Source organism: Pelophylax lessonae (assembly GCF_965119305.1).
Source record: "Pelophylax lessonae genome assembly, chromosome: 11".
Classification (NCBI taxonomy): Eukaryota; Metazoa; Chordata; class Amphibia; order Anura; family Ranidae; genus Pelophylax; species Pelophylax lessonae.
The window spans coordinates 69,212,872-69,228,151 of NC_138778.1; the positions used below are offsets into that span (position 1 = coordinate 69,212,872).

The following is a 15,280-nucleotide window of genomic DNA, read 5'->3' on the forward strand; positions in this document are numbered from 1 at the left end:
AGGAACAGGACCTGTTGGTAAGAATTCCATACAAATTTGAGATTGCATGTACTTGTCATACAGGTTCCAAAAATTTGGCCTGTCGTGTTGATGGTGCCTGAACACCGTAACTCCTCACAGATACTCTTGCTGGGCACAGGGCACAGGGACAGGGCCAGCTTTTAAAAATTACATACAAATATTAAATTGTATGCACCTGTCATACAAGTGCAGAAAAATTAGGCCTTGGGGGTTGGTAGTGACCTAAACCAAAAACATTGTTGGAAGCTAGCAGAATCAAGGTTGAAGAATAGGATAGGCAGTATACGCAGTCTTCAAGGGATGGCATACCCCTAGCAAATTCAATCAGTTACATCAGCATCAGGGACTTGATAGCTGTTGTTGATCCAGGACTGATCAATTCTGATAAAAGTCAGCTGGTCAACAGAGTCTGTGGACAGACGCACTCTTTTGTCCATCACAAAACCTCCAGCAGCACTGAAGCAGGACAGTCCAGTAGCTCCATTGCATATTGAGCAAGTTCTGGCCAGTGGTCCATCCTCAAGACCCAGTAACCCAGTGGATGCTCAGCTGGAAAGGTCTCCAAGTCTGCTCTTGCACCTAGATAATCATGCACCATATGATGGAGACGCTGCCAATGGTTGCTTGAACCAAACAGCCTTGGGTGCTGCTGAGGGCTAAAAAACTGTTTAAAGGCATCGGTTAGCCGGCCGCCTTCTCCACCGTTCCTCCTTTGGCTGAACGATGCCTCAGAAAAAGGTCCAGAGAATGTTAACCTCCCAGTGTCTGAAAAGGTGGTACACAATTTTTTTTTTTCAAGTCCTCCTCAAGATATATCATCCTTTGCTCCCTCTGCGAAGGCAGGATGAGCTCTGCAACTTTACCCTTATAACATGGATCAAGAATGGTTGCCAGCTAGTAATTATCCCTCTCCTTGATAGCACGAATCCTCAGGTCCTTTCGCAGGCTTTTCAGAATCAGGGAGCCCATGCAATGTAAGTTGGAGGAGGCATTAGCTTCTGAGTCATTAAGACCTCTCCCCAACCACATACAACTTCTGGGGTTTCTGGGAAATCAAAAACATACCTTGAAGACTGCTGTATGCTGTATGCTATCCTCTACATCCATGCTGCTGCAATCCTCCTCTTCCTCTTCCTTCTGCGTGTTTTGTGTCCCTGCAGGGATGATATCTGCATAAAGGGGGCCTTGTAAAGAAAGGAACTCCTCCTCTTCCTCCCACTCTTCTGCCTCAAGTGCCCTGTCCATGATTCCATGAAGCGTGTGCTCCTGCAGGTAGACTAGAGATATAGTATCACTGATGCATGCATCGTCCTGGCTCGCCATCCTTGTGGCTTCCTCAGATGGTGACAAGACGATGCATGCATCCTGTATCAAAAGCCATTGGCGTGGTGAAAAAAAGCCAAGCTCCCCTGACCCTGTCCTCATGCCATACTCACACAGGTACTCATTGATGGCCCTCTGCTGCGTGTGCAGCCACTGCAGCATTGCCAATGTTGAGTTCCACCTGGTGGGCATGTCACAAATGAGGCAGTTGGTGGGCAGGTTGAATTCCCGTTGAATTTCAGATAAGTGACCACCGGCATCATATGAACGCCGGAAATGGCCACAGACTTTTCTGGCCTGCCTCTGGAGATCTTGGAAGCCTGGGTATCTGGTGAAAAAAAGCTGCACCACCAGATTTAGGACATCTTGGTGCTATTGTCGCATACAACCATTCCTGGCTCAAGCTGTCATGGAATACACCATCTCTGAACCTGCCCCTGCAGAGCTGACAGAATCTCTGCCCCGATGTGACTCCTATCCCCTAGACAGACTAACTGAAGCACGGCGTGTCATCTTTTAGCCTGACTGCTTGCGAAGGCCCTTGAACGCTTAGGGAGCACTGTTGCTTCAGAGGACAATTGAGCAGAAGAGGACATGGAGGAAGAAGAAGAAGAGGAGGAGGTGGTAGAGTAGCCATATGTGGCAGAACCAGCACCAGCTTTTTTGAGGCATGGTGGCAAAACAAGCTGCAACACTGAACCCTGTCCTGCATCCTTCCCAGCTGCCAGCAGAGTTACCCAGTGCACAGTGAAAGAAATAAAACGTCCCTGTCAATGCCTGCTGGACCAAGATTCAGCAGTAATGTGAACCTTCCTGCTAACCGCTCTGTCTAACGAGGCCAAAACCCTACCTTCCACATGATGGTAGAGAGCCGGAATGGCCTTACACGAAAATAAATGCCTTTTTGGTACCTGCCACTGAGGTACAGCACATTCCACAAATTCGTGAAAGGGAGCAGAATCTACAAGATGAAAAGGCAGCAACTGTAATGCTAGCAATTTGGCCAAGCTAGCATTAAGACGCTGAGCATGTCGATGGCTGGGACAGTATTTCTTTCTACAGTTCAGTAACTGGTGTTGTGAAATTTGCCTGCTGCTCAAATTAAGCGGTGCTGTACTGCTAGCAGATTGGGTGCAAGTCTCTGTGCTATACCATCATCCCTCTCAATGCAGGTATTTGAGAAGACAGGAGGTGTAGAGTTAGAGATCCCAGATGAGGAGCAAGGTGCAGTATGCTTGTTTTGTTCTTGTGGCTCTTTCAGGTGCTGTTGCCAACGGACTGCATGGCAGGTTGTCATTTGCCTTGTCTAGCATGTAGTGCCCAAGCAGCTGGTGTTCTGGCCACGCTTGATCCGCTTCAGACAGATGTTGCAAACAGCAACGCTGTGGTCTACTGCACATGTGCTGAAAAAAGCCCACACTAATGAACTTTTGGGAGTCCACGGGGAGTTTGCAGCACCCTGCACCTGTGGAGCTCTGTGCTGTGATGCAATAGGTTGGCTACTCCTATGGCAGCCCCTGGAGCATATCCTACCTTGTTGGAGTTGTGCCTCCTCCTCCTCCTTCACCTTCCTCTATCCTGTCAGGCACCCAAGTACAGTCAGTGACCTCGTCATCCCCTCCCTCCTCGTCACTGGAGCAAACTTGGCAGTATGCTGCAGCTGTGGGAACATGACTGCTAGTTTTTTGTCCATCATTGTCACCCCCTCTCTCTAGGCTCACGTTATTCCCTTCATCAACCTGGGAACCAACATCACAGCTTTCAAATTGCTGTGCAGCCTTCAGCAGCATGTCCCTGACCCTATGATCAAATAGTTCAGGTGACTCCTCCATGCATGATGGTGGGGCGACAGAAGGAGTAGCTGTGGAGAAGGAGCCTGGGGAACGGGCCACTTTGGCAGCTGCGGTGGAAGGCAAACTACTGTGAGCGTGGGTGTCAGAGGATGAGGGGGATGAGGATGGCCTATTTATATACTCCACCAACTCTTCCGCATGTTGTGGCTGAATAACATGGGCAGCACCAGAAATAAAGGCCGGGTGTGCCCCGCCTGCAGAGGATGCACCATGTCAACTGTGACCACCACTTTTCAATGTGGACACAGAGGCTGCTTGCTCTCTTTTTGTGGCCTGTGAGCATCTGCCTCTCCTTGTCGGCCTTTCGGACATGATGTGGATACAGATCAATATAGGGTATACGCAAGTGAATGATAGATACTCAATGACCTGATATGATCTAATCAATAGACCTATATATAGATAGAGATAAGATCAATATAGGGTGTACGCAAGTGACCGATATATACTCAATGACCTGATATTATCTAATCAATAGCCCTATATATAGATAGAGATCAGATCAATATAGGTTATACACAAGTGACCGATAGATACTCAATGGCCTGATATCTAATCTATTGCCCTAAAAATAGATAGAGATCAGATCAATATAGGGTATATAAAAGTGACCAATAGATATTCAATGACCAGATATGATCTACTCAATAGCCCTATATATAGCTAAAGATCAGATTAATATAGAGTATACGCAAGTGACCGATAGATTCTCAATGGCCTGATATCTATTCTATTGCCCTATATTTAAATAGAGATCAGATCAATATAGGGTATACGCAAGTGACAGATAGATACTCAATGACCTGATATGATCTACTCAATAGCCCTATATATGGATAGAGATCAGATCAATATAGGGTATACGCAGTGACCTGATATGATCTAATTAATAGCCCTATATATAAATAGAGATCAGATCAATATAGGTTATACGCAAGTGACCGATAGCTACTCAATGGCCTTATATGATCTAATCAATAGCCCTATATATAGATAAAGATCAGATCAATATAGGGTATATGCAAGTGACCTATAGATACTCAATGACCTGATATGATCTAATCAATAGCCCTATATATAGATAAAGATCAGATCAATATAGGGTATACGCAAGTGACCGATAGATACTCAATGACCTGATATGATCTAATCTATTGTCCTATATATAGATAGAGATCAGATCAATACAGGGTATACGCAAGTGACTGATAGATACTCAATGACCTGATATGATCTAATCAGTAGCCCTATATATAGATAGAGATCAATGTATTGTATATGATCTATGGTATATACTGCTCTACTGAATATACTTCACTATCTGATCTCTTAACTTTTGAAAAGCACAAATCTCTCTCCTTGCCTAACTGCTAGCAATGTCTCTAGTTAGACTACACTGCACTGTCTGAAAAAATGCAAAACATTTTGCTCTCCCTGCCTGAAAAACACGATCCTCTCCCTCCCTAAGTCACTGCTAGCAATGTCCCACTGCACTGTCTGAAAAACGGCAAATCACTTTGCTCTCCCTGCCTGAAAAACACGATCCTCTCCCTCCCTATACTCACACTGCTAACAATGTCTTACTGCACTGTCTAACAAACTGCAAAATACCTATTCTCTCCCTGCCTCCAACATGTTGCTCTCCCTGTCTTCTGTCTCGCCCACACAATCACACTGCACGCTGTACCTTTATATAGTGTGGGGCGTGTACTTAGCCCCTAAGCCATGATTGGCTAAAGGCAGCCTGCCTTTTGCCCAGCCATGGCACAGATGATTTCATTGGCCAAAGCATGGAGATCAGGGTGCATGCTTTGGCCGATTACATAACGTAATGCATGCGCCGCACGTGCGCAGTGCATTATGGGTGCTCGAATTTCCCGCAAAGAAGCACATTTGTTCGTCATTCAATGAACGATCGAGCGATCGATGTTCAAGTCCAACTTAGCTTCGACTCAAACTGGAAGCTAATCCCTAGTGGTAATTACCCCCTAAAGCAATAGTGGATTGACATTTTCAGGTTCATATGCGGTATTTGGGAAAACACCCAAATACCGCAAGCAATCTGCTGTTTTTTGTGTATGGAGCCCCATGTACCTGGGAAGTCTGACATTTAGTCATGAAAAGGATTTCATATTGTGACAGGAAGTCAGGTAAATCTGGGAATGTAGTCACTGAGAGGAGACACATTCCCACCTGCTTTGAAAGTTCACTGATACTATAGGGTGTTGGCTGCAGAGAGAGCCAGCAGGAAGTTGAAAACCATTCAGCTGTTCAGAATGAGGAGATCAAGGACTCTATAATTTGTCCAGAGAAAATCTATTGAGTGCTGCCTCCTGTCGCTGTGTGAGCTGGGAAGAGGAGGACAGACATACGTGTACCTCCCGACGCCGTGTGGGCATGGGAGAAGGACTGCTGCCGCCTGTCGCCGTGTGGGCTGGGAGAGGGGGACAGTCGGATGTGTGCCTCCCGACAAGCTGGTGAGCATGGGAGAAGACCCCCTAAAGCGATGTGAAGCTAAGGAGGGTAACCACGAGTGAAGACGTCTCAAAGGTGAGAAGACAAAGTGTTCCATGTGAAGAGTGTGAAGAGTAAAGGGACCTGTTAAATGAACTGTGTTCAATATGAAGAATCTGAAGAGTAAAGGATCCTGTTATAAATGAACATGTGCTGTGTGAAAGAAAACAAAGGGACATGTTCAATGGACAATGTTTGTGCTGAGTAAAAAGCAAACAAATGGACATTTGAGTGTCTGCTGTAGGATCAGCAGTGTCGGCCCAACAGTAGGTTGGAAAGACTTCTTAGGTAGGTTCCAGCGTGAGAAGGTAGCCGCCCACAGAGGCAAGGATTTATTTTGTCTTTTATTTTATTTTGGCTGTTTTGATGCTTGCAATTGTGTTAAGTAAATTGCATGAATAAATCAGTCTTGTTTTCAACCTCTAATCGGCTATCTCTCTGTGAAAACGCACCCCCAAAGGGGTCATCCACGCCTACCACCGAGCTAATCCCTCACATATGGTGGAGGTATGCAGTGGGCAGAAGCAGCAAGATCCCTGCAAGGAAGTGCAAATGTTTGATGAACTTTGTCTGGTGCATGAGATTGCACAATCTATGTGTGCAGGAGAGAAGATCCTGACAGAAGAAAAAAAAAAAAAAAAAAAAGTGTTTTAAAGAGACAGGGGTCTCAAAATTTTTTGATGAACTTTGTTGTGTCTGGTGCAAGTGACTGCACAAACTGTGTGCGCAGGAAAAGAGATCCTGCAAGAGAGAGAAAAACTACATGTGTTGAAGAGACAGTGGTCTGAAAATTGTTTGCTGGACTGTGAAAAATTTGTTTGTGGAGTTATTGAAGATGGGGCGGTCCAAACGCCTGAAAAATGCAAAGATAGATGAAATGAGAGACCGGATTCTTTGGATGGAGGGGATGTTGCCGTCTGAACCAGCCCCATCCATGCCTAAAGAGAGTCTACTAAAGAGGAAGGTTGTTGTCCCTAGCAACACTGATGAAACTGCTATGGAGACGCAGTGTGCTCAGATGAAAAGTAAACTCAAAATGGAGGAGATGTTGAAACATCTGATTATATCAAATGCAGCTCAACAGCAAGCAAATGCAGCTCAACAGCAGGCAAATGCGGATTTTCAGCGGAGCTTTGCAGCTCAGCAAAAGGCTCACCAAGAGAGCATGGCAGGCTGGAAACAGAGACGCCAGCAGCCAATGGAGGCCATCGGTTTGGAAGAAACCGAGTATGTGTGCAGGGCTGAATTGGATGCCTTGCAACGGAAAATGGAAGAAAAGGAACAAGCCTTGGAATTGCTTAAAATGGAGCATAGAAACTTGCAGGAAATGAATGAACTACTCAAGTCTCATGTGTTACAGTGGGAAGAATCCACTGCTCTTCTTTTGGTCGAGTTGCAAAAACGCAGAGAGACTATAATGGAGAAAGATACCATCCTCATGGAAAAGGAAAGTGAAATTCAGACTTTGCAGAAGCAAAGTATGGCTGATATGTTGGAGTTGCGTAATCAGCTGGAAAAAAGTCTTCAGTGTTTGGAAGTTACAAAAATAGACCTGCAGGAGTCGCAGGAACAGAATGTTGCTCTGAAAGCGACATTGTCTCTCAGCGACAAAGAGAAAAGTGAAAGAGAGGCTAAATTACTGAGTACTGTGTATGAGCTCACTACTTTAAGCAATGTGGTAAATGAATGGCGTGCGGACTGTGAAAGTTGGAAAGGGGAAGCCCAACGTGTCCAGCAGCAGTTAAAGGAGAAAGAAGCCTGTGTGGCAGAATTACATTCTTATTCCCAGATGCTAGCCAATGAGGTGAAGGCTCTTATGCAGGGAAAAGAAGATTGTGAACATAAGAGGGAAAAAGTAGAGGCACAGCTTCTGGAATCGCAAGCCAAAGTGTCAGAAGGTGACCGATTGTGTGCTAAGCTGTCAGAGAAGGCAAACCGACTGCAGGTTGAGTTGGACAATGTTACAAATCAGCTTTCTCAAGCAGACAGCAAATCTAGAGAAATTGCGGAAGATTTTTCTATCTTGGAATCGCAGCTGCAAGACACGCAGGAACTCTTACAGGAAGAGAGGTGTCAAAGGCTGAGTTTTAGCACAAAGCTCAAACAAATGGAAGATGAGAAAAATGGCTTCCTGGAACAATTAAAAGAGGAGGCGGACGCAAAGAAAAACCTATCAGAGCAAGTCGCAACATTGCAAGCTCAGATAGCGGATATGAAAAAACGCATGGAAGAAAGCGTTGGTTCATTACAGTGTGTTGAAGATGTGAAAAAGAAGTTTGATCAGATGCTTGGTGAAGAGAAGACTGTGTCTGCAAAATATGCAGAAGAACGCGCCCGTGCAGAAACGGAGGTGCGTGATAACGAGAGCAAAGCCCTGTTCTTGGCTCGCTCTTTGGAGGAAGCTCTAGAGTGTAAGGCTGAACTAGAAAGTGTTAACAAACAGCTGCGTACAGAAATGGAAGAATTGGTCAGCTCCAAGGATGATGTTGTGAAAAGAGTTCAGGAGCTAGAAAAGTCTAAGCGAGCCTTAGAACAGCAAGTAGAAGAGATGAAGATTCCGTTGCAGGAACTGGAAGAGGAATTCCAGGCAACAGAGGATCTGTCCCAAAGAGGGGATAGTGTGCCTGATGCAGTTTTTAAAAGGATCAGTGTTTTGGGGTCTGTCCTGAGTGAGCCTCAGAAATGTGATGACATGTGGCTTGAATCACCCCTTTGGAATAAACCGTTCCTTCAAAAACTTCAAGCATTGGAAAATGTATCATTAGAGCTTCAGCAAACAAAGGAGCTGAGTAAGAAATGTGATGATTTCTCAGTTCAGGCTGAAAACCTAGTGGGGAAAACTAAGGCTGTTGGTGAAAACGTGAAGCAAATGAATAAGTGCCTTTCAGGGAGTGTTTCCAAAATGGAACTGGTGAAAGACGGGTGGCAGAAGTTTGATCGTGATCTTGAGATGCATTCCATGTGGAATTCAGATAGAGAAAAAGAACTAGGTGACCTTGAGCGGTCAAATAGTTCAGCAGAAAGTGCATTGAAGAAACCTGTAAAAGAATGTGTTGCAGTTCCATGCTTCTTCACTGATGCAGAGAGGAGGTCTATAATGGATACCACCCAGATCGCTGGGTTCAACTGTGTTGTTGCCTTTAACCCCTATGTTGGTGTAAGGAAAGTTGATGATGTTCCGGTTGACTACTTCTGTGAAGAGTTTGGCAAGAAATATAAACTGAATATCAAATCAAATAGTAGGCCTTTACTGCGACTCGCTCAGGAGGGCGAAAAGTTTAAGAAGTTGATGAGTGCAAATGCTTCCGATCTGCCTATGAATATGAAATGTTTGGTGAATGATATTGATATCTCTGGGAAAAGGAACAGGGGTCACTTTGAAGAAATGTGTGACAGCCTGTTGTCTCAATTGGAAAATCCTCTGCACAGCATCTTAGAGCAAGCAAAGCTCAAGAAGGAAGATCATTCCCTTTTACAACAAAAAGTCAATGATTGTGTACAGATGTATGGAGAGGCAACTCAAGTCACAGAGGGATGTCAAGAGTCCCTACTTGGAACAAAGCTTAGTGAAGCAAAGGTTCTCAAAGTTTTGTGGAAAACATTTATGGATTGCAGAGAGAGGCGTCTTAAGAATGTTGAAGACATTAAGACTAGCCCAATTGAGTTGCCTATGGATCACGGTCCTCCATGGTGGATTGGACAGACGGTTATGAGGGACAAGCTGTCTGACATTTATGAGAAAGCTGTCAATGAAGATGACAGAAACGAGAAGGAGCAAAATGATGCCAAAAATGCAGTTGAAGAATGTGTATATGAGATGAGAGACAAACTGTGTGGCAGTTATGAGAAATCTGTCAATGAAGATGACAAAACAGTTTCATCCGGAAGCTTGAGGATAATAGGAGGCTTATCAGTGAGTCAGCAGTGCCTGACACATGCGTGCCTGGAAATATGTGTCCCAACCCTAGGGTTGAAACAAGAGGGGGGGGTATGTGACAGGAAGTCAGGTAAATCTGGGAATGTAGTCACTGAGAGGAGACACATTCCCACCTGCTTTGAAAGTTCACTGATACTATAGGGTGTTGGCTGCAGAGAGAGCCAGCAGGAAGTTGAAAACCATTCAGCTGTTCAGAATGAGGAGATCAAGGACTCTATAATTTGTCCAGAGAAAATCTATTGAGTGCTGCCTCCTGTCGCTGTGTGAGCTGGGAAGAGGAGGACAGACATACGTGTACCTCCCGACGCCGTGTGGGCATGGGAGAAGGACTGCTGCCGCCTGTCGCCGTGTGGGCTGGGAGAGGGGGACAGTCGGATGTGTGCCTCCCGACAAGCTGGTGAGCATGGGAGAAGACCCCCTAAAGCGATGTGAAGCTAAGGAGGGTAACCACGAGTGAAGACGTCTCAAAGGTGAGAAGACAAAGTGTTCCATGTGAAGAGTGTGAAGAGTAAAGGGACCTGTTAAATGAACTGTGTTCAATATGAAGAATCTGAAGAGTAAAGGATCCTGTTATAAATGAACATGTGCTGTGTGAAAGAAAACAAAGGGACATGTTCAATGGACAATGTTTGTGCTGAGTGAAAAGCAAACAAATGGACATTTGAGTGTCTGCTGTAGGATCAGCAGTGTCGGCCCAACAGTAGGTTGGAAAGACTTCTTAGGTAGGTTCCAGCGTGAGAAGGTAGCCGCCCACAGAGGCAAGGATTTATTTTGTCTTTTATTTTATTTTGGCTGTTTTGATGCTTGCAATTGTGTTAAGTAAATTGCATGAATAAATCAGTCTTGTTTTCAACCTCTAATCGGCTATCTCTCTGTGAAAACGCACCCCCAAAGGGGTCATCCACGCCTACCACCGAGCTAATCCCTCACAATATTTATTGTTGCTTTTCTAATCAATGTACTTGTTCTGGATTAGTGACTCAGAAAGTAATGAAGGCTAAATGTTAAGTTAATATATGTATTTTATAATTTTAGACTATTTTTGAGGCTGGCACTAAATTTATATACAACTACGGACACATATATACATTTTTTACTTTATAGATTTATTTTGGGTGACCACACCTGCTGCACTTAGCACTTTTTGCACTTAGGTCACATCTGCTTCACAGCGGCATATGTACATAGGTACATTACATTTATATTGGTAGTATATATGCCACATATAAGATTTTACATTTACTCTTTTTATCTTTATATCTCTTTATCTTGAAATTTACCACCACCACCTGCTCCATATAGGTAGACCCCACACTAATCTCAGCCAGAACCCCCCCCCCCCACTAATCAAAATAGTTGACTTGCTCTCAGCCAGACAGACCCCCCCCCCTCAGCCAAACACCCCCCCCCCCCACTAATCTAAATTGTTCACCTATTCACCTCCTCCTCTCAGCCAGCCAGACCCCCCCCCCCCCAGCCAGAACTCCCCCCTCCCCACTAATCTAAATAGTTCACCTGCTCTCAGCCAGACAGACCCCCCCCCCCTCAGCCAGAACCCCCCCTCCCCCACTAATCTAAAGAGTTTACCTACTCTGAGCCAGAGACCCCCCCCCCCCAAATCTGCAGAGTTTACCTGCTCTGAGCCAGAGACCCCCCCCCCCAAATCTGCAGAGTTTACCTGCTCTGAGCCAGAGAGACAGCACCCTCCCCCCCACTTACTTGCTCTCAGCCAGACAGACAGACCCCTCTCCCTCCATCTGAATAGTTCACTTCTTCACCAGGGCAGGCAGGCTTCACTCACGCTGCTGCAGACAGGCAGAGACACAGTGCCAGGCTCTGGATGTGCTTTTCTGCTTTCACTTTCACTTTCTCCTCTCTTCCACGGCTCCTCGAGGTAGTGGCTGAAGCAGGAGGAGAGCGCTCTATGCTCAATGACGTCACGGCCGGGACAGACTACAGAGCGCCTGTCAGGGGGGGGGGTGTTTTCTCCGCTCCTCTGACAGAAGAAGTAGTAGAACAGAAGGCTTCAGGCTGTGCTGAGTGCAGGAGGAGCGCATTCGGCACATTGCAGGCAGATAGCTGCTGGCGGCCAGCAGTAATTTACACTCACACAGAGTCAGCAGTGTGTGAAAGAAGTTATCCAGCAGTGGCGCCCCCCCTCTCTCCAATAAATGTTAGCGCCCAGGGCACCCGCTCCTTCTGCCCCACCCTTGTACCGGCTCTGAATATTATATTATATTCTTACTATTTTTCAGATTCTCACAGCTGGTTGGGATGACCTTGAGTGCCACAGAGTTTATATCTTCATATGTGATTTAACGAATCTACTGCGTAAAGTGCAGAGTCTGGTCAGCAGCAAACCAGGTAATGTCCTAAATATGAAGTACCAAAAATTTTATAGAGAATTCTGCAAATGTACCTTTATGAACAATGGTTAAAAAAGTGTACAGGCAGTATGTGCAGATAAAAAGTGTGGAGGGTATAACTGGGCAGTGTTAGCAGGAGAGCAGTGGTGAGGGTTTGACAGGGACAGTATGTGCAGGAGAGGAGTGTAGAGGCTATGACAGCACTCAGTATGTGCAGGTGAGAGTGTGGAAGGTATCATGGTGGGCAGTATGGGCAGGAGAGAAATGTGGAGGGGTTATGGGCAAGAAGGGAGTTTTGAAGTTATGACAACTGCCAGCGAGTGCAGGAGAGGAGTGCTTGAAGGTATGGTTATGGGCAGTATGTACAGGAGAGGTGTGCCAGAGAGTATGTCTGAGGAGACAGTATGTACAGGAAAGCAGTGCAGAGGGTATAGAGGTGGGCAACATGTGAAGGAGAAAACTATGGTGGAAAGAGTGTGTAGGAGAAAACTGCAGGGTATGATGGCAGGAAACATGTGCAGGAGAATGCAAAAGGTATAATGGTGGGCAGTAGGTGCAGTAGAAGAGTGCTGAAGAATATAACAGCAGGGAGTAAGTTAGGATGGCCAGAGGGTTTGACCACAGGTAGTATGTGCAGGAAATAGAAAAGGCAGGCAGAGGATATAGCAGCATAGTATACATCTTTTTATTACTTGTATTTTTTTAACAGGGCCTATTTATGGAGATATCTAGGGGCAGTTAAACTCTAAATTCTACTGTAATTTTCTCAGATACAGAATGGGGCATAGAATTCCAGAGGGATAACTACAATTCAAGGGACCCCATAGTAATAGCAATATTTTCATGGGGCCACCCAGTGACCTCTTTGCGTGGCACCTGGCAATATCAGTTAGGATAAGATCATGTAATTCATTCCTAGAGTGTATGTCTAGCCAAAACTTTTTTCTTCATCTTATGTGAAGTGATCAAAGAGTTAGAACCTCTGCTGTCTGGGGTTATGTGAAAGATTTCATATGACATCCTCCGAGAACAAGGGGGTTCCCGCCCGACTGTCATTTTACAATGGCGCGGCCTGAAGCAGTTAAAGTGGTTGTAAACCTTATATATACGCAGTGAAGTGACTGGCCTCAGGTAATATACCGAGATGAAAAAAATCCTTCTACATAAGTTATACCTGTCTATCTGCAGTCTTCTCTCTCTACATCTGTTCAAAGTCCAGTTATTTAAAGCTTGTCCCAGATTTCAGAAAAAAAGGTGGCGGAGAGCTGAAATTACACCCTGCAGAGATCAGTGAGGAGAGACGATTATAGGGAAGGGACACACCCCCTTCTTTACAGCACACAGGAACAGAGCTGAGGCTGTCAATATTCTGTAGCTTCCTTTTTTCCTTTGGTGTCAGAAGTGACAAGAAAACTTATCAGAAGTGATTCATGTTGAGAGCAGATGAATGAAGCAGCAGACAGAAATGACACTTAGTTCCTAATTGAGACAAGTACACACTATAGAGCAGTGGTTCTTAACCTTGTTGGAGGAACTGAACCCCACCAGTTTCATATGCGCATTCACCGAACTCTTCTTAATTGGAAAAATAAAATATGATTTTTTTCAAATTCAAAACATAGGTATATATTTCGGTATATATTTATACATAGGTGCACAAAATGAACAAAACCATTAAAGAACAAAACCATTAAGAACAAAGAACAAAACCATTAAAACATGATTTTCACACATAAAAAAAAACATAATTTGGGATAACTTAACTTCAGCCGCTTTTCCCAGCATGATATTCGCCATCTTCAACACAGCTGGTTTTATGAGTGTTTCACCAATGATGTGTGGTTTGCCCTGCTTTGCGATCAGGTAAGCAACTTCGTACAATGCTATGAGGATCGGTTTGTTGATGGGTACAAAGCCGAGAACAGGCAGACTAGCCTTTTCATCAAATCTGGCTCTCCTCACGTTGAATTCAGCGAGCGTTGTGTTCTTGTATTTTCCATCTCCATGCAGCTTAAGGAAGTGTTCTCTTAGTTTTGCTGGTGCTAGACTAGAATTGCTCAACTTGGCATTGCAAATCATGCAGTCAGGACGCTGACTCCCATCACGTTCCGTTATACATGTGAATCCATATTGTACATATTCGTCCGACCACTTTCTTTTTTTGCTCGACATAGTTAGTATGAAGGGATTAATATTAAGAAAGAAATCACACGACGTACCATCGCGACAGTTACAATTCGACTACTGGGCGCGCCAAATTCCCTGCAGCACAGATAGGCCAAGCGATGTTCCGTGATCACCTGCAGCCAATGAGCGGGGCGTGTCATCACGAATCATATGAGTCGGGTGTGTGTCTTGACCTGCGAGACTGACTCACCGAACCCCTGGGGTTCGATCGAACCCAGGTTAAGAACCACTGCTATAGAGGGATATGCTTTGCTCCAATTTTTATATCTGAGGTTTGCAACTGCTTTAAGTCACATGTGGTGTAACAGAACAGAATAATTCCTAAATTCTTATTGACAGTGTCTTTTTTTTTTTATTTACTTTCTACATTATTCTTTCATTATTCAACAGCAGTACCCCAATCTGATTAACTGTTTTTTTGGTAGTTTTGCCTTTGAGTTTTTATCAGACGATAATAGGCTTGAAGTGACTGGTAGAAGTGACAGCCACAACAGATACTGTATAAAAGCAATTGAAAAGTGTTATCTTATAAAAAATAAAGGTAAAGCCCACAACTTCATACTTGTAGGAATGTCAGTAGGAAAATAGTAGTATAGTTTGTGAGCTTCTGTGTTCACAGTACTGAAAAACTTAAACTAAGTGTAATATTTGAGAGGCAATAGACAGAAACATACATTACTGTGCAAAAGGTTTAGGCAGGTATGAAAAAAAGGCTATAAAGTAAAAATGCTTTAAGAAATACGTATATATTTTAATTGTTTATTTTTATCAATTTACATAATACAAAGTAAGCAAACAAGAAAGATGTAATCAATATTTGATGTGACTACCCTTTTGGCTTAAAATCAGCATCAATTCTTCTAGGTACACTTGCACACAGATTTTGAAGTAACACAGCAGGTAAGTTGTTCCAAACACCTTGGAGAACTAACCACAGATCTTCTGTGGATATAGCCTTCCCAAAGCCTTCTGTCTCTTCATGTAATCCTGTTAAGTTTCCTTGACCAACCACTGCGTCTACAGTCCTCAACGTTGCCCAATTAATTATGTCCTCAATGGTGGGAAACACAGGGAGATTC

At 44.5% G+C, this 15,280-nt stretch overlaps 1 protein-coding gene across 1 annotated transcript in view; it reads left to right on the forward strand.

Annotated features, from left to right (window-relative positions):
• The window catches only part of FBXO47 (F-box protein 47), a gene marked incomplete at both ends in the record, with an annotated part of 584,326 nt that overhangs the window by 372,431 nt on the left and 196,615 nt on the right, over nucleotides 1-15,280 (forward strand). The window contains one exon of the mRNA XM_082272782.1: nucleotides 11,904-12,012. Coding sequence (XP_082128908.1) covers nucleotides 11,904-12,012 — 109 coding nt within the window. The remainder of the gene's footprint in view (nucleotides 1-11,903; nucleotides 12,013-15,280) is intronic.